The 19,406-nt window shown below is 40.8% G+C and overlaps 1 protein-coding gene across 8 annotated transcripts in view; it reads right to left on the reverse strand.

Annotated features, from left to right (window-relative positions):
• Positions 1–19,406, reverse strand: part of ARID1B (AT-rich interaction domain 1B) — a 336,792-nt gene that overhangs the window by 82,178 nt on the left and 235,208 nt on the right. For all 8 annotated transcript variants that reach the window (XM_075035934.1, XM_075035940.1, XM_075035938.1 and 5 more), the window contains one exon: positions 3,259–3,348. In XM_075035934.1, coding sequence (XP_074892035.1) covers positions 3,259–3,348 — 90 coding nt within the window. The remainder of the gene's footprint in view (positions 1–3,258; positions 3,349–19,406) is intronic.

Here is a 19,406-nt window from a genome sequence, read left to right on the forward strand (position 1 = left end):
AGGAAAAATCAAACCCTTACTTTTGATAATAGTAAAGGAAAGTCTGGAGTAGGTATATCAGATACAAAGACCAAAACATGCATCCCCCCCTCCCCCCAAAAGCATAGGAAGTTTCAATGACTAGCTTAATTAGTTGTGACTACATCTTCATGTAGTATCCCCAAGTAATGGTCATTGCTGGGATTCAGCTGCAGTTAAATGCATGTGTAGGTGCCACTCCTGCTTCTCTGAGAGAATTCTGACCACAGTCCTGCACAGCCTGCTCCCTCTGTCTCCAGAGCTCTCCAGCTCCTGCAGTCCATCAATGTGTATGGGACTTACTTCAAGTCCCAGTACTTTCAAAGACATGTGAACCGAGACATAGGTTATGCACATAAAAGTACATGCGATTTCTTATTGCCTGGTAGACAATGTGTGTTGGTAGAACTGAAAAAGTTTCATTGATTGGGCATCAAACAACAGTGGCCAGTTACTGATTCTGGGATGAGAACAGAAGTGGGCTGCCTAGAATAGCACACTCCATTTACGCTGACTGAGGTACAGATGTCCTACAGCTTGAGCAGGACATGAAAAATTTTCAAATTATTTTTAAAAAGTAAGCATTTTATGCTTATTATAAAAAGCAAGCTGAAGAGCACAAAAAATCCAATCCTCCAAGAAATTCCTATGCATACGCATGTATGCTACCACTCCCCTCTTTCGACACACAGAATGTACATGTACACAAAAGCTCATTGCTTCATGCTGCACTGTATGACAGGGGTTGTATAGTCCTAGGTAGGCAAATATAAAAATCCTAGCTGGGTGCTGAATAACTACGGAAAGTGAGGTAAAATATAATCAAACACTTTCATAATAAAATAAGTGTAAACTTAATGGTTCAAGGTAGTGGTTTAGCATCCAGAAGTGCTACAGCTCAGACTCCACCTGTCAATCAAGCTTCACAGTATCCGGTAATTAACATTTTTTTCAAGTATTGAGAGCAGGGGATTCTGCTCAAGAAATGATTAGTAGTCTTTGTTCATTCAATTCTCTCTCTAAACAAGGAAAGAAACGTTATACAAAGTGCTAAAACAAACAACATTACCTTATCCTATTGAGGGTCTCTGGGTTTTTTTTTTCATTTTCTTTTTTCTTTTCTTTTTTGGGAGAAAGTATATCAGTAAGCCAAGAGTTTAAATTACTGTAACAGATGCCTATGGATCAGGTGTCCAGGCAGCAACAATTTTCTGCTCAGGTTTTTATCAGTAAATGACAAGCACCTTCCCTTTGAGTCCCCATCACTCCCCCTCCTTCCTTTCTTCAAGTTCGGTGGAAACCAGTTCAAGCAAGCAAAGGAATCAACTAATGTAACAGCCTTTTTAAAAGGTGAAGTTTTCCATTTCAAAGGAGCCTCTAATCAATGATAGGGCGCAAAAGGGAATGCACGCATGTTTATGCGCGTATAGCACAGACTTTAGAGAAGCTTTGGAGAACATGTTCTGCAAAATCAATATGACCTAGCTAGTTACAAATTTTGTATCTGCTGCATGAAACGAATGGACTTCTTGTACAAGCCGGGTCACAAGGATCATGCATATTACACCAGACTTTGCATATGAAGAGTGCAAAAGTTGCAACATTCCCAAACACATTTTCTCTAAGAACATACCCACAATACCCGCCCCCTGCACAGAGGAAGAACCAGACTAAATCAATCTGTAAATTTTATTTCTCTCACTGTTATTTACTTTCTTGACTTCCCAATTATGGCAGCTGTCTTCTCTGTTTTATTTTTGAATACCCCTGTGCCTATCTTGACCATACAGTGACTCCCAGTTCTGTTCTACAGCAGCAACGGAAAGGTTTGACCCTTCCAGCTCTGTCAGACCTACCTAACTCGTCCCCCAAAGCCAAGTGAGGGACACACAATGCAGAAATAATTATTACTGGGCAGTGTAACATTTTGTGCCAAGACCCAGTCGTGCCAGGAAATGCACGCAACTTTGAGATGCTTGGGTCTTCAAAGCCTCAATGTGATCCATTCCCACTGCTTTTTAACATTCTATCCCACAAAGCATCATATACTTTTACTGGGTAGTTGGGCCATTCTTTTTTCACCAAACATGTACATTATTCTAAAAATTTTTAAGGGGAAAATAAGTCCCTGCACTAACAACTGTGTATAAAGAATGACTGAAAAGGAAACAAAACAAATGAGTTGAGTGTGGAATTCTGTGTTTCATGTTCTCATTAATCAGCATTCCTGGAGGAGAGGACATCCAACACAGAAAAAGAAGCAAAAATTAAGACTCTCTCCTCTTCTTTGTGAGTCCTCTTAGTTCCTCCTGGATGCTATCCCAGAAATTTGTCATTCTGTGAGTTCAACTTGTTTCACTGTGAGAAAACTTCTAGTATTTATGGTATCCCCATATGGTGCTACTTGGAATATTTCTGGTAGCAAGACATTTTAGGAGGGGCATTTCATAAATAACTCCATGTTTATCACAGTTATCATGTGTCTGTTTTGCAAGCTTGTCGCTGGCACATGTTAACCACTGCATGGACAGGATGCCCAGTTTACAGCAGGTGATCCTATGTATGGCCATGCAACAAAGCTGTGACAACTATCTTCCATGAGCTAGTGAGGAAGGCGAAAGGAAAAGGGCTTAAAGTTTATAAATGGTAACATTAAGAAAAAAAAAAGGTCTGTTTGTTTTTGTGAGCACCTGCTAGGAAGCACCCTTTTAGAAAAGTGCTGTTGCCTGCAACGTTTTCCCTTGCAAGATTTCCAAATCTTTGAACCATTTGACCTAAATAGTTGATTTCCCTTTATAGTTAAAGATATTTTTGTTCTAGAACTGGCTAGAGGACTAGCTGTCGTGTCCATGCAAAAACTTCAGAGATAAGAATTTTAAGAACAGTAGCAAAACTGCAGTGCTCGTAGCTACCACTATTTCTATACGTCTTAATTCTAAGATAGACAACAAGTTGAATTCTCTAGGACATGACTTAAGTATTTACAGCAAACTGCCTTTACACTCTGGGCATTCACTGTACTTTGAGAAAGCCTTGTTTCCAATTATATTTTGGTAAAACCTGCTATTCAATTGCTCTTTCCCAAGAGAAGGAAACCCTCTGAGCCTTTTACAACGGGGACTGTCATTATTTTCCCTGGGAAAAGAAAAGAAATACCAGGAAATCTCACATTGCTAATGTGCAACTTAAAATAAAGGCTGCATTTGGCACCAACTAAAAAAGCCCCAACACCTAACAAACCTCGGTCCTGTGGCATTGGTGACTGGCTCAAGGCAGGGTGGGAGCTGGATTCTGACTGGCTGCCAGGAGGCTGCGGTGGCATCTGACTGCCTGTAACACACAGAGAAAAAAGGGAAAACAGACTTGCTTTTAACATTGCAATGCACAAAACCAAGCCTTGCTGCATTTTTCAACCACTCAACATCAAAGAAAGTACCAGCTTTATAAGGTAAAGACAGAGCTCAACAGGTCTAGCTTTTTTCAGGGTTTTTTCTTCTTTTTCCTTTTTTTTTTTGAAACCCATGGAAGAAACATGCATAAACATATTTAGCAACAGGCATGGTGAAATGTTCAATTTCGTATTGAGCGACTTCCCAACCTCACCGACACGATCCAATTTATAGCTGCAAATCTCCTGACACATATTTCTGTTAGAGAGTTTAACAAAATCCAAGTCTGCTGAACAATAGGGCTCATCCTGCCGAGCTTAAACTGGCCTCCAGCCAGGCAGACATGGACTGCTGCCAACAATATTACCAATGAAAAATTCAGTCAATACAAAAATGACTAACAACAACAGTTTAAAAAGTATTTCAATGAATCAGTGGTTTTAATATTATTTGAATGTCCATGTAGAATATGGGAATAAAGAATAATATGTAGGTGCACGTGATTAAAGTGAAGCATGTTTGAAAGAGATCAGAGAGAAAAGGGGTATCTTATTATTCAAATAAAAGCACAGGGAAGATACTTGCTTATTAAAATATCCATCCAGAACAGACAGACCCATTTTTTATGGCCTCATTCAAAAGACACCCACACAGTTTATCCACTGCTGTCTACCCACCCAAAGAAGAAGAACACTCACAGTGCTGTCTGTGAGGCTCAGGACATGAAAAGCTCCCTTTCGGTACTACTGAATAGTAAAGCAGGTGCTTATTGCAGTGATGCAAGTCACTCCTCTGGGTCACCGTTTGACACCGTGTCAAGCAGGGAGATCCATGCTACCACCCTCCCACTGCACAACACCCCAACAGCCTCATGCCTAACAGGCAACCTGCCACAGCCTGAGCGGCAGTAAGAATGAGATTTGGACATCTCCTGGGTCTCCTCTCCACTGCTGGTCTGAGACACGCCTGCTCTTGACAGCCCGAGCAGCTTTAAGACCACCTCAGGTTAGGCAGCAAATACATACTTGAAGCATTTAGACACTATAGAGACGAGCACGGTATAAATAGAAGCAGACAGATTTATATCCCTCATCCTCCGAAACTGCTCAGATTGTTTTCCGTTTGAAAGAAATGGAAAGAATAAAAACACAGGCAATAGATTTGTGCCTGCTGAGACTCATTTCCTCCCGCTCAGCAGCCGCCCCTGTGCAGTGGCAGGAGCGAGAATCCCGCGGCCAGTCCTGGCACTGGGAGCTGGCCTGATGGGGCGGGCAGCAGGGGCTGCTCTTTCTTTGGAGTGATGAAGGGCCCCAAGTTGGACGTAAACGCAGGAAAGCAAACATGTCTGCTCTGCCTCGTCCACTTCCCAGCCTCAATAACTGGCTTTCAGCATCAACTCTAAAGAAAGGCCAGATTGATAAAGAACAAAAAGAAAATCCATAAAATGTGGAGTGTAACCACAGCCTAGCTATTCAGATGAGCTGCATTTGCACTAAAAAACATGACAGTCAACATTACCGGGAGCAGCTGTGACAACTGTCTCAGAGATGCAAATGCTGGACTAGAGGCAGGATTGCTCCTCCAAAAGACCAAACATGCCACTCAGCGCCTGAGGCCTTGGGATCCATGGCCCATTCACGAACTCTAAGGCATATGACAATAATATTCCGGCTTATGTTTTGATGTCACTCAAGAGCGGGCTGTGGAGACAGTAAGTGCCTGCATTATAATGAACGCTTTCTGCTTGACAGGAAGGATTCAGTGACTCAAGACTGTAAACAAACAGCAATTCCATGTTAACATGGGGCACTGCCACTTCCACTGCGTATGCCCAAGGCACCGCTATCAGACGGAATACTTCAAGCAGATCTGAACCATCTAAGATTTTTACAAATACTTAAAAAAACCCATAATAATAAAGGCAGGGGTAGTCCTGACTGCACCACACAGCTCCCAGTGGGATCCCCCTTTAGGTGGAGGCTTAGCAAACTCTGAGAGATATTAATAGTGCATGGAAAATCTATGCTAGGCAACATATTTTGAATACATTTATATATGGTCTTTAATTTTTTACATTAATAATAACTTCAGTTATCTGGCAGGAGCCTTATTCTGCACAGGCAGATGTGCAAGCATGGACTGGGAAAGTCAAAGCTTAGAACAGTGCGTGTACGACATGTTACAAATAAATCATTTTCATCTGCGTCCTTAGGGAATACAGACTCAGTTCTGCAAATTCATTGAAATTATCAGCCTCTGCAAACATTACTTTATTAGTTCACTTTTTAAAGTTTACTTCTGATTTTTTCCTGTATTTAAAAAACTTTAAAGCAAAATTTCTGTTTCACAAAGGAAAACAATTTCATAAACAAGACCAACTCTACACATATTCTAACAAGTAACAAACTTGCAAGAGAAGTGGCCATTATGCTAATTATCAGTGGGTGCTACAAATTAGCCAGGTGCGGGACATGAAAGTATTGCACCAAAATGTTTTCAGTCGAACTGCCATTTTATCCTTAGAAGTGATCCGAAAGGTAAAAGGAGGTTAAGCACCCAAATACCTTTGAAGACTTGAACTGAACTCTTAATTTGGGTATCTAACTCCTATTGATTGGGAGCTGATGACAGGACTTTAAAAACCTTTGAAGATCCTGTCTGCCATGCTTTTTAAGTTTCTTTGTCATGAAAAGAAATGACCTTAAAGATTTTCCATTTCTTTCCTTTAAATGATATTAATCCTTTCAGCCAGTATAGTAGTTGGGATTCTTGGAAGACACTTTAAATAATACATGAACAGACTTTTGTATTTTATTAGGGAAGGAAAACTTCTACAAAAGAAAAACAACCTCTTTTCTTTTAAAACATACATTCTACAGCTATTAAAGAGAGGAAAAAAAAAGGAACAATTTTTTCCAATGACAGACTACTGCCTCTTTTGACCCAATAATACAGGGATGGAAGTTTAAGCAGGGATGACCTCTTCCCATGTTTTGTGTAGTATTGACACATTGGTGAGATACTCCATGTGCCAAAACTTAAGCAAAGTGAATACTATGGATGTTTCACAACATTTTTATTATGCAAAATTACAGCAAATACAATAATGCATGCTAAAAGGATAGATACTGCCACACTAGTTCTTTCACCTGGATTTAACAGAGGAGCAAAATAGTATTTAAATCTATATAGCTATCTTGTAAAATTTGTTAAAACTAACAAAACTAGCAGCCTACCTAATATCATGCCTGCTATTAAAAAAAAAAAGAAAAAAAAGACTAAAGTCAGTTGAAGAGGTGAGAGAATTTAAAAATGCTTAATAGCACAGTTGTAAGCTGTTTTTTTATTTTTTAAATTATGTTAGAAATGCTTTTAAGTATTTTGCATGAGACTTTGAAAATCTATGCTTGAAATAGAGTCAGTAGAGACTGCACTGTACCTTTGGAAAAGACGGATTGAGAAAAGTACTAAATGGTGATTGCATTATGACTACAGACATGAAATCTGCAGTTAAAGTGTAAAAACTAAATTCCTTAGAGCCAACATAGCAAGAAAGAGCAGACCTCTGATATCATGCTGAGGAGGGGTCCTTACAATGAATTACGGCCCAAATCAGTAATGTTTTGAAACATGCTGAGGGCTCTCTGCTCCCATCACTAACGACACTGGAGGATGCTCAGCAGTGGTACCCTGTACCAGCTGGACAATACCTCGCAGAATTGTGCCTGAGCAATTGAATCAAGAAAGCACTTCAGTGATAACAGGTTCACCCTGAGAAATTACTAGTTTAGGAGGGAAGGAGGGATAACGGCACAGGAATTTTAAGATGGCTGAGGAAACAGGAGGAGTGGGGGACTGATCACAGCCTGTGTTGAAAGGGGAACATTAGGCTGGAGGAAAGGCATAAGTTAAAGATCTTGTGGGTTGTCTTTAGGACAATTCTCAATCTAATTTAGGAATTAAGAGGTAGGACTGGATTAATGACATTGGCTGATTACGAAGTAGGGAATCTTCATCAATACAGAAGATGATCAAAATACTATCTAAGAAACTGGACCATGTTTTGGGTTGGAGCAACAAAAATGCAAACATTTACAGTCACAGACGAGAAACAGGCCTTTTCTAACTGAAGAGCTGTAGGGTTATCAGTTAGAAATGGGAGAAGAAAAGGAAGGAGAATCTGACTGTATTTGTTGACCTACAAATGGTTATAACTAACCATTTGATGTCACCCTGAATCGAACAAATTTATTATTAGGATGAATTGGGAGAATTGTTTCCAGTAGAGGTAAGGAAACATAACACCACTGCTGATGTGTCACTGGTGAGCCTTCACACAGACAAAACCAGAAAGCCTAATGCTAACTGGAATGGGAACCAAGAACAGCTACCAGCATGACATGACAGGAGGCTGAAAGAGCAAGTATAACTTAGCATAGCAAAAACTAAAGCTGTGATTTTGTGACTTCTCTTTAAAAATATATTTGTGGCTAAATATCAGGGAGAAAAAAGAGCACAATGTTTAGAATGATAAACCATTACTGGAATTTGAAACAACTTCCTTTTAGGAATAATGAGGTCCAGGAAACCTAGTGATTAAGATGGAATCTGATAAAATAACAGGATTATATTACACAGTCGATGTGACAGTAAAGGCTCACAGACCAGAAGGGACATTCTGGGTCTTGGATCCCTACATCAGAAATGAAAGATCATAAATAGGTTTTTATACAGGACTGTTTTAAATGAGCTTTTCAGGAAATTTAAAGTGAGGTGCAGATGACCTCAAAGGGAAGCAATTTTTCTATGGGTAGCATAAAGGGAAACTGGTCATGTGGTTTGTGTTATCTCTTTCATCTTACAAAGCCTATGACCCCTTAAGAATAAAGATTATTTTCTTCCTGAATTTATGCATTGCATCTAAGCTTCCTGTTGTACCAACAGTATTTTTTAAAGGATTTACTAATCCCAGTAAAAAGCAAGGATTGCCTGCATATCCCCCCAAATTAAGACATGCAAAATATTAAAACCTTCCTCATACCTATACAGTAACCTAAGCACAGATGCTTTAAAAGGCTAGCGGCATGAGGACCCTTTCAGATACAGCAGCCGTGGCCCCGCTGAACCACTCTGGGGAGGGATATGCAGAGTCAAGCATGCTCGAACCAAGCCGCCTGGCTCTGCTCAGCACCATGCTGAAGCTAATAACCCCTTGCAAGTGACAGCAACGCTGTTAATCCACTGCCACCTGCTCACTGAGACAACTTCCACCTCTCCGACCCAGGAGCTCGGGACCAAGCCCAGAGCCCTCCCGCCTTGGGATGCTTTTGGTGGCTGGCTGTGTGGGTTGCTGAAGGCGAGATCACAAGTGGCTGATTTGTTCCGCTGGAGCAATGCAAAGCATCTGTAAACATGAAGATTATCAACTTAAGCCAGACTTATGGATGCTCTGCATTATAAAAAGTTATCAAGATTGTTGTTGGGCCTGGCCCTGATTTTCCGTATTAGCTCTTAAAACAAATCCATCATGCTCCAAAGACACAAGATTCCCTAACGCACACAAGTATCGCTCACAATCCATGTAAAATCAACAAAAGGTAAAAAACCACTTCTCTTCTCATGAAAGTATATAACACTCAGACTACTAATCCTTGAAAGTTACACTCCATCTTCTTTTTCATATTTGTGTTATATTTACCATATCAAGGACTAGGTTGTGAGCAAGTTCCAGAGATGTCACTGTAACGTAAGTGCTAAATTGCTCTCAAATCACCATTAAAAAATGCAACACTGAGCTAAGGTGGCCCGCAGAACCCTAGCTTTGACTTTTCTCTGCACACATGCAATATCATAAACATCTTAATTTCATGACCAGAAGCTGCTTGCTGGACATAATATAGCATTTAATTCAAAGCAAAGTTGACACTGACAGGATGAGGTAGCTATTCAATATTTTGTTTCATCCCCATTATTCAGCATGTAGTTCCAAGGTATTACTTATGGAACACCATCCGAATGTTGCCCTCATTACAGAATAATTCATTATATTATGGACTTTTTAAAAAAAGAATTAAGTAGTTGAAACTGGGGTCTGCCAAATTAGACAGCCAAGTTTTACTCCCAGGTTGTGTAACCTCTGAGTAAGGTATGAAGACTTTTAACAAACACTCAGGAGTATAAAGTGAAATAATTGTCAGTACTGCCTAAACTGACAACAGGCTGAATGGCAAGGCGCAGGAAAGCAAATATATTGCCTCCCAAGGCCAAAGCTCACTTTGCTCCGGAGGGGAATGGAGAGCAGCAGCAGTCATTGCCAGAGGGTCTGTTTCATCCACGCCCCCTCCCGAAGTCACCTCTGCATTTGGACTGAAGTGAAGCGCCACAGCACCACAGCATTTTTTCCTGAGATTTTGGCAACAAGCCCAAAGCAAGCTGGCAATGGAAATCTTCAAAAGCCTGCGACTCACCTGAATGGATTTTCAGTAGGCCACAGCAAGCACCTGTCTGCCCCAGGACTATTCCTCTCCAACAAATTTCAAAATCCTGCTGCAAACCAGGAAGGCACTAGATCTCCTCAAATTTAAGGATGCATCATTTATTTATTTATATAAGCAAAGGCATAAGTCAGTCTAAATCTAGGGATCACTGCTTCTCTAGCCTCAAAAACACCCACCCCAAACCTGTAATTTCACTTTACAGTTATGACACGTTTCATTTTGGGGGATGAAATTCTTTCTGCTTTCACCTCTGCCTAACTCTGCGTTCATTTAATGCATTATTTCCATTAAGCTCAGTAGAGTTCCCAGCCCAGGTTATTTCTGCTGGAGGCCGATCCAGAATGGTGCAGCCCAGGATAGCAACCAGTTAAATCTTTTTTAATCTCCGCATTCAGAAATGGTGGCTCACAGCGGCTCGCACGCAGGAACTGAATAGAGCAGGCAAGCTCGTATTTCTCTCACCAGGCCAAATTAATAAAAACAAAACCTGATTTCTCCTTCTCGTTTTCCTATTCTTCCTGCTCCCCAATATTTTTCCTCTTTCAAACAATTTTTTTTTTTGTTTGAGAAGCTTAATGTTTGGCTGCCTTCTGAAGAAACGGGCACAGTGACAGATGAAAGGCCATATTCATCGCCTAATTCAGAATAGGGAAAAACCGACTGCTGTGCATTTAAGATTCTAACAACCTTGCAATTTTGTATAGCCGTTTTCCCCAACCCGTTCTTTTGAAGAAATCTGCTTTTATTCTGTTAATAACTAACCACAGTTGCAGCAGCATGGATCCGATTAGCAGTTCTTACGCTACAAAGGAGGGGGGGGGGGGCTGTGAACAGGGTTGCCAATTTGTCCACCTGGGTCCCCAGGAGAAAGATTAGATGAGGCGCTTACTACTCCTTTCTTCCCCACTCGCTCGCTGCTCTGCACTAGACAGAGCTCTTCAAAGCTCAGCCACTGACTTAATTTTTTTTTTCCCCCTCTAAAGTCTCATTTAACCGCCCCTCCACATGTTTTGCGCTGTGTGTCACCGCATCTCTCCAAAGCGATGGTGTGAATTGGGATGAGAGGGGTTGGGAGAGGCTGCGGCCGCAGCTTGCCCAGCGCTTTCTCTCACACCTCTATGGGGCCACTGAATTGCTTTTAGGTTTTGTAAATTATATTTTCTTAAATTTGTGCAAACCATTGAAAAAAAGTGTATATGTTCTTTAGGTAACAATCCAAACCCTGTAATCATACTGTATTTTTTTACTCCGCCCTTTTAAGCCTTTCATAAAAATGACAGTTTTGCTTGCATTTAGACTGAAGTAGAAGACTGCAAAGGGTTGCATGGATTTAGTCATTCGTAATTACTTGGGACATGACATTACGTGTTTGTCAATGCAAAAAGCATATGCTTTGGCTAGAGAAAAACCATTCTCAATTTCTTTATAAAATGTCAATTAACCAGAATATAAAATTGTAATTGATGCATGTGCTAAATATCTAAAAGCTCCTAACAAAGAACAGGGTAGTATTTCTTCCTTGTACTGAGCAATTTTCTTCCTTCCAGAAATGAAACCTACCCTGCTACACACCTGAAACTTAAAACTTCAGAATTCCATTTAGGGAGTTAATCCAAGTTCCAAAAGGAAGACTTTTTCATTATCAATGCTCTTGATGGCATTTATAAGTATGAGGAGAGTTTTCCTCTAAGCTGTTCTTCATTGTGTCTACTGTTTTTAAGAGCCTGAGAAGCACAACAAAAGTAGCAGACATGCACTTCTAGTATTTGCCACCTAATAAAAACCTTAACTCCTAATTTGAACATTGCCAAATTCTAACAAAACCATATATCAACTTTCATTTATAATATTTGCAGTGTGAAAACATGCAAGATACCAAAGAAAGGGTGAATGTGAACTGAAATGGCTGTTTCTTATCTGTATTTCTTTTCCCTTGATCCAGCTACACTAAGAATTGCTCAGAATAAATATTCATCATCAGATGGCATTAACTCGAAAGACCAGCAGCAACGGAGTTTCACTCCTCCTTGTTCCTCCCGACTCTCTCAAGTTCGGGCAAGCAGGTGGATTTTGGAGCAGTGCTGATATGTGGCAATGAACTATTTTGCTAGTCCTGCCTGCTACTTCTCATACTAGTCCATTGCTTGTGATTAATGGGCACTTTAGTAGTAAAATCTATGTGCTCTAATTAATATTATTCTCAAAAGGAACAAACTCTTAGATAATCTAGTTTTTCTTATTGCGTTACATTGCGTATTACACAGCCCTGGTCTCAATGGTTCTCAGGGACAAGGAAGAAAAGGGCAAGTTGAATGCATAAAGGGTAAAAGCACCTTGAGGCAAACCCACTTCCAAAAACCATTTGGTGGGTCTGATCTTCCTGAAGACAAGATCTATCATGCCGTATTTCATCTCGCCCAACAATGATAAGCTCCAAAGACCGGTGCAGAAGCAGAGCAATTCTTCATGTATTTTTAATCAACTGAGAACTTTTATCCAGCAAGCTCCCTCTGCAAGGTCACACACACCATGAGTGCCCATGTGCCTCTCATGCAGTTTGCAAACACCAACTTCTATGTCAGCTTCTGTTTGGAAGGGGGAGTATCAACGTTAGCAAACCCTAGTTATATAATTTATAAACATGCAGATGTGGATTATTAAAGATTAATGCATTTTGGGATTGGTGTCGGCATTCCGTTTGTCTCACGCCGAAACCAATTCTGTTCTTCATTAGTCAACGACAACCCACATCACCCTGTTGTGGAAGAGAAATCAAAGGTGCAAGCGTGAATTGAGAATAAGTGATGAAACTGATTACTAAGAAACTTAACGGCTGTAATCAATCAACACATCACAATAATTTGAGTCCCCTCTTATCTGGAGATGGGAAACAAACAGAAAAGCTCGCCGCTGGAGTGAGTTGTTCTTTTGTGTTTGCTTTCTAAAAACCCACTTTGCAATTTGACTTCTGTATCCACCTATGGAGTGATGCTGTCAAAGGGCTGTTTGAATCTTTCAAGCCACAGCTCAACCTCTATGAATTTTGTCCCTAAGGAGGAGAGATAATATCCTGCTTTTCATTAATTTTTAAAAAAATTATTACCTGGAGGTAGTGAAAATGTTCTTCTTTTGAGGCTAGATGGCTATTTTCTAGCTGGGCCAAAATTAATTCAAGCCATATTTGCAATTGTTAGGTTCCTTCTTCTAAGGAGGGACACACCACGTATCCGTCTAGTCAAGTTTGACACTAACTATGAAGCATGTCGGCCGCTTTAAATATCTGTAATGGCAGTGATACACAGTCCACTGAAAAACTGAAAACTGCAACAGCCTATCCCATCATGGAAACCAAACTACTTATGACATCTATGCTCTATTTTATCTAGGTATAACAACCATCTGCCAACAACAACAAAAACATACTAATGGAACCATGAGACTTTTCCCATTCGCTCATCAATCACTGCTTAGTATTACAAAGGGCAAGGGAGTGAAAGACAACCTTTTAATTTATGATAATACACAAATTAATACCCTGTTTGGCAACACAAAGAAGGAAAGAGAATCCATGTTTGTGTAGCCAAATAATGATAGAATAAAAAACCCCAAACGTTCAAAACCCAAATATACACTCTATTACATTTCTTGACAAAACCAGAAGTGGGTGGAGCAAAAAAAGTTAGAAAGAAACGCACAGGTTAATAATTAAATGTAAACAATAATTGTCCAATGATGGCCTTAAAGTATACATCTAAAACTAACAACAAACATACCTGTCAAATCTTGGCAGCTGTGGTTAAGTATATTTGAATTTTGCTATGTGAACCACAGCACATGCATAATTATGCAAAGATTTTAATTGGATTTCAACAGCCATCATGCTCTAGGTGGATCTGTACCAGCACAGGGCTACCAATGACTCACAGAGCTACAAGAAGTGGCCTGCTGTACACGTGCTGCCACGGCATGCACAGCAGCAGATGCTCCGCCGCGCTGACCGTTCAGCAATTGCCAGGTCAGTGAAAACAGGCCTGGCAGGAATCAACAAAGAGGATAAACCAGGTATGGGGCAGAGCACAGCTATGGGGATGTAAGTGCTACAGATCTGGCCATCTGGGGGAGGTTTACATGAAGCCTTTGTAGGGTCCTCAACAACCCTCAGTGCCATTCTCCCCAGACCCTGCAGGATGTTCAGTCCATGGGGCAGAAATGTTCGTCACTGTCTTACACTGCAATTAAAAACTGAAACTGCAATGTGTGACAGAGAAATATAAATGTTGATAAAACAGATATTAAGCAACTGAAAACACTTAAAACTAAAACCCCAAAACTACCCCAGAAAATAACCACCAAGGCCATGCTGGTTTTGGTGATTTATTGTTTTTCTATCTGATGTTTAACTTAGGGCTGATGAAAACCAGCAGGTTGATGGTGCTGGAATATGAAACCCTCTGCTGTCAGGAAAACCCAACAGGAGGAACTTGAACAGCATGTCTCAGTCTCACTTCACCTCCTGCACCTGTTCTGGGAAGACTACCTCTGCAGAGAAGGACACCTCCCTGATCTCTCTGGCCAGACTGTGAGTATAATAGCAGTTTTGATAGTGCCTTTTGTAGCACGGGCTCTCCTCAAGAAACAGCTTGAGACTATTTAGTTATTTCACAAAGTCTTGAGACAACAGATTATTCATCAGTTGTGACCTGGGCTGAATTCTAATAGGTATCACAGGTTAGATGCTCCATCGGCTAGAAACAATGCCTCGAGCTAGAGCGCCTTACAATTTGCTTATTTCTCCTCTTTTCAAAAGACAGAAAAACTCTGAATGTTGTTCAAATCCTTCAAAAGAAAGGGTTTTAAACTACTGCTATGTGAAACATTCACATATTTCATTTGTAAGCATTCTAGATTTGCAAAACTGCTGAATACATGTTTTGTGCACTAGCAGTGATTAAGAACATAGCTACGTCAATGGCATCTTGTGTTTTGTTTTTTCTGCTCTGGATGCCAATGAACAGCATGCATCTTCCTTGCAACAAGCTGTTGCAAGATTTTTGCCTCCACAGAAGCCAAGGGGAAAATATTGATAGATGTGTTAAAATAATCTTTCTAGATGGGGGGATCGTATCCATTTTACAAGGATATAATCCCCTTCCTTGTTTTGCAACTATTTTAGGGTATCTGTAAAACTTCAACAAATTCACTTTCATATGGTAGTCTTCTCTCCCTCAAATAATGTTTGAAAAGAGTCCATGCTGTATAACATACCAGTAGTGGTGGTCAATGGAGTAAGCATGTGGAATAGCTCAATCCCAAGCAAAACGTTTTTCCAAATTCTTGTTTAAAACAAGATCTGTGTGATTCGCTTGTCTTACTGCAGCCACTTCTGGAAACAGTTCAACTTTTGGGCTTCTCCTTTTGTAAGGCATGAAAGAAAGCATCACTCCTATTCAGATTTTTGCACTAAAATGTCCTTTTGGACTATGATAGACTAGTGCTCATTTTTTTCTTCTCTCAGCATTTTAGTCACTCTAGACTGTCCACACATTGACTAACATGCACACCAAGGCAAGATTTCCTGTTACAGCTCTCTCTGGGCATCCCATTCCCCTCTTGCTGCTTTTTTGCCTGGAGTGCTAGCTGTAATTCTGACGGGTCCTGGACTTCAAGCTAGCTAGCTGATCAATACAGGAGTGGAAGACCTCCAGGTTTCCAGAGAGTAGAGTTGATCACCGAATGGAACACATACATTGACTCGTATAATTATCAGAATTAAAAATCTCGGTCTTTTTAATCAGAGGAGGGTGCTGACCACTGGTTAGCGTAAATTAAGATGACTGGCAAGAACATTCCAAAGTGAGACTATTCACACAGGGATTTCTTCCTGAAAATTATAAGTCCAGCTGTATCCAAGCTCCTTGGTGAAAGAAGACATCAATACAATTGTAATAAAAACAACAATGCAGTTGATGCTTACCAGAGTGAAAATAAGCTTGTTTGTTCAGAAAGTAAATGTAACGTATTAAAAGCACAAGTCAAAATACTGATCTATGTGAAAAAAATGCTTTTATGTATTTCTAAAGACAGCATTTGCTATTCATTATTAGCATAGTGTACGCTTCTCTTCTATACAGATAAAAATTGCTGCAGAGGTTTAAAAATAATAGAATCTATTTACTTATACAAAATCTGCTTGTCCATCATGGGTTAAGGGATTCCTGGCCTATCAGCAATCTTACACAGAACTCTTAATATTAAAAATTTTTGCTGCTTACACCGCAAGGGAGAAAGAGCTGACAAAAGCCTTTGGCCATCAAGATCAAAATTGGGGATGGGGAGGGAGAAAGGGGAGTTTAGCTTATTTACATTTTTGCTTTGTTAGTAAACTGGAATGGTTGGAGCGGGAGGGAAAGAAAAAAAAAAGAGAAAAGTGAAATTAACAGCCACTAAATCTTCTGGCAACAGCAGCGCATTTTGATGATGTGCTGCGTCAGCTTCCACTAATGGTTTAGGGTTGAATCAGGCACAGTTCAAGACCCAAAGCAGTACAGGGCATCACATCTCATTCTTTGGAAGAATACGTACGCTAATTATGGAGATGGCTACAAAATAAAGAGATCAGGATTTCTGGCAAAGCAGAATAACGATCTACTTAACAGGAAATCAGAATGCCACTTTGAATCCCTAAAAATCATAAACGAGTAGGATTTCAGTCCTCTAATGAATGTGTGTCTGAACGAGAAGTGTTACCATTATGAGATGAAACCATCTTTCTGAACAAAACCCTCAAAGTTGCTTTTTCTGCTCTTAAGGGTTAATCTCCCTTGTCTACTCCAGTAATGTGAATGGAAACTAAGGCTGTATATGTGTGTGCCACTTACCACACAAAATATCCGTCCAGCATTTCAGAGAGCACAGGAAGGAAATGCCCACTGAGCTAGGGACGTGCCAATGTCAGTGCTGCCTGTGCCAGTCCATTCCCGCGAAATTCGCGGCGTGCAGCAGAAAGCAATGCAGGGTGGCAGGCTTGCAGTGGGGTGGGGAGGCAGCTTAAACAGGCAGTGGAAGCGAATCAGCCATTTGGGAGGTTTAATAGGGGGCTGTTTGTTTGTCTGCCCTTCTGATGTTAAATTAGTCTTCAATTTTGTTGCAAGGAAGGAGGCACTGGGAAAAGGATGCTTCTCTTCCAGTAAACCCTGGGAAAGCAACACCTTTATTTTAACAGCCTTCCCACCAAGAACCCCCTGCAACATTTTGGCTTTCCCTAGCCATAGCTATCAGCAACACAACAGCTGCTCATTTTACAATGACTTGCTGGAGAGAGAATGATTGAAAGAGCCAATCTATGTCACATGGAGAAGCTGTGGCACAACATCGCAGGAGGTAATAGGAGAGGAATGAGGTCAGAACAAACAAGGGTAGGGTGAGAACAGAGAGGAAAATAGCAGCGAACAAAATTATTAAAGGCGAGATGCTGTACTACATAATCTATGTTTAAAACCAGCCACAACCTCAATGCTGCAAACAGCCACAGAAATGCAAACAAGCTCTGTGTTACTTTTTCATAGGGTCTCATGAATATGGCTGATGAAAAAAGCTACCAAAGTCCTAGTAATGAAGCACAATGGTGGGAATACACTTAGATGAAAGCACAGTCTAATTCATAAGGCTTGAAAGCCCCAGCACCCGGCAGCATCCCACTAGTCACAGGGTTTTAAATAGCAGCCTTGCTCGTGTCATTTTGGAGCTTGAGAAACGCAGCAGCAGCAACAGCAGCAACGCTACCACAGCTGCCTGCTCCCCTCTGGAGAGCGCTGCATCAGCTCACACCTGGGAGTTCACCTTTAGCAAAAGAGCTGCAGAGACTAGGAGCTCGCCCATGCCGGGGAAACAGTGGTGAGCAATTTTGATTTAGCGCCATTCATAAAAATCCTTCCTGAGGAAGAGTTGCTTTTGTGTTACTGCAGCAGACCAGAAAACCACCATGCAAAATGGTGGCATGGTTTGTATGAAGAGACAATACTTTTCACTAGGTCAGTCACAAAAATGAGCTTTGGGCTCAGCTGAAGTGATGAAGCAACTCTGACCCTGACCTTTGGGCCCACATCCCTTCTATTTTTACCCTGCAGGAATCAATTGGTTTCATAAAAGTTATTACTTTCCCCTACACACCCCATCCTTATCTATCATCGCTACAATAAAGCTATTTTCAAAGTCACAATGTTCTTTCCCTATTCAGCAATCAGATTGCTAAAATGCCAATCCATTTAGTTGCCTGAATCTGACTGTGGGAAAATGTTACCTTTCCAGCTAGGTGGACTATCTGGCTTCACTCAACAATGGGGACAGACTTCTGCACCACGTACTGGGAAATAGCTGTGAATACAAAGCTAGCATACTGCACATAATGCAAATACTCCAGTCCTACTGCTGTCCCCGCTATTCCTGCCCCTCCTGAGCACGTGCTGCTGATCAGAGCGGCTGGAGAGGGAAGACTTAACTGCAGGGCACATAGCAGCATTGGGACTCAACGTGCTTGGGCCACATTTAGCACACACCATGCCTGCGTGCGCTGAGCTTACTCCCCTTTGCTTGTCTAATTTAACCTCTGTATACAAACAGGCACATACATTTTACACAGATACCTTTGTATTGAATACTGAAACGCACACTTCTCACTGAATTTTAACCTGCATTTGGTTTACAGCACATTTAATGAAAAGGCATCACTGCTTTTGTTTCTTTTAACTGAGCTCCATGCTGATTTTTGGGGGGGTTTTGTCAGCAATTGGTATTGTCCCTGGGGTAATGTCAGCACTCTCCTACTCTTAGGAATTCCCCTAGTACTCAAAATGTCAGAAAACAATCAAAAACTTGAGTGTCAGAAACAGAGTAAACTCATCTGAAACACATTGCTGCCTGACCCCCTGCAAGTGACATGCCAGATGGGTGGGGACAAGGTTAGAACTGGAATTAATGCATGCCTTTTTTTTTCTTCTGAGCATCTCAACAGATTTCCAGAAATTTCTAAATGTACATGAATGACTGTGTGTCATACTCTATGTGGCATAAGAGTGCAAGTGGCAAGCATGCCACCGGCATTTCAGTTATTACTGGTGGGGCTGGATTCCTAGTAACTTGTTGACCTTTGCAAATATTAAGAAATAGCTCATACGGTATTCTGTACTCATGTCCAAAATTACATTATCACAATACAGGGTTGGAAAATCTCTGCCTCATCCTGTGTGTCTGAAACCACCATACAAGTCCAAGAGCCAAAACCAAGAAAAACATACAGCAAAACAAAAAAAGGGACCCTGGAAATAATAGAGAGAAATACGTGACAGATAGATGACACACAAACCGAACAAAAATTACGATCAGGTATTCGCATTGGTCGTTGATAAAGACACTTCTCAAACACATTGTGTTTGAGCATTCCGACGGTTTGGCAGCTGAAGTTTAGGTGGAATTTACCCCTGCTTTAACTATGCATTTTTTGCAG

The sequence above is a fragment of the Buteo buteo genome, chromosome 9 (genome assembly GCF_964188355.1).
Source record: "Buteo buteo chromosome 9, bButBut1.hap1.1, whole genome shotgun sequence".
Classification (NCBI taxonomy): Eukaryota; Metazoa; Chordata; class Aves; order Accipitriformes; family Accipitridae; genus Buteo; species Buteo buteo.